Source organism: Egretta garzetta, unplaced genomic scaffold (assembly GCF_000687185.1).
Source record: "Egretta garzetta isolate BGI_Z169 unplaced genomic scaffold, ASM68718v1 scaffold671, whole genome shotgun sequence".
NCBI classification, from domain to species: Eukaryota; Metazoa; Chordata; class Aves; order Pelecaniformes; family Ardeidae; genus Egretta; species Egretta garzetta.
In genome coordinates, this window is record NW_009258490.1 from 92,177 (window position 1) to 92,659 (window position 483).

At 67.1% G+C, this 483-nt stretch overlaps 2 protein-coding genes across 2 annotated transcripts in view; one reads left to right on the forward strand and one right to left on the reverse strand.

Moving 5' to 3' along the window:
* Positions 1–383, reverse strand: part of KCNAB2 (potassium voltage-gated channel subfamily A regulatory beta subunit 2) — a 12,635-nt gene extending 12,252 nt beyond the window's left edge. Inside the window, exon 1 of the mRNA XM_035900942.1 lies at positions 267–383. Coding sequence (XP_035756835.1) covers positions 267–343 — 77 coding nt within the window. The 5' untranslated portion in view covers positions 344–383. The remainder of the gene's footprint in view (positions 1–266) is intronic.
* Positions 384–439: 56 nt separating this feature from the next.
* Positions 440–483, forward strand: part of NPHP4 (nephrocystin 4) — a gene marked incomplete at its 3' end in the record, with an annotated part of 23,926 nt that continues 23,882 nt past the window's right edge. Inside the window, exon 1 of the mRNA XM_035900951.1 lies at positions 440–480. Coding sequence (XP_035756844.1) covers positions 440–480 — 41 coding nt within the window. The remainder of the gene's footprint in view (positions 481–483) is intronic.

The window sequence follows — 483 nt, forward strand, 5'->3', positions numbered from 1 at the left end:
CCGGGGGCCGGCCAGCGGTGGGAAGGGGGGTGGGCTCCCGCCCGTGCCGCCTCGTGGGGGGCCCCGGGCAGCAGGCACCGGCACGCTCCCCAAAAGTGCCCACTCCTCCCATTACAGGCATCAGCGCCCAAAAGCGCTGCCCCTGCCACGTGGGTTTTTGCAGTCCTGGAAGGTTTTGCACGAAGTGTGCCGGGAAGGTTTTGGGGTGCCCTGGCCCCAGGTTTGAAGCCCCGCAGAGCCCCCTCAGTGCCGCCCCGTGCCCCTACCTGTAAATCATCCCGGGGGAGCCCGTCTGCCGCAGCGAGAGTCGTGCCGGGGAGTCAGTGGTGGATTCGGGATACATGGAGCCAGCCTGGGCTCCCCGGAGCCGCTCACCACCTCACCCCTGCCACAGGGGAAGAGAAAAAGAGGAAGAAACGGGGGTTTTTGGGGCGCGCGTATGACGGCGTTTCCTGTTGCAGAAGCTCGCAAGCCGGATGGGTG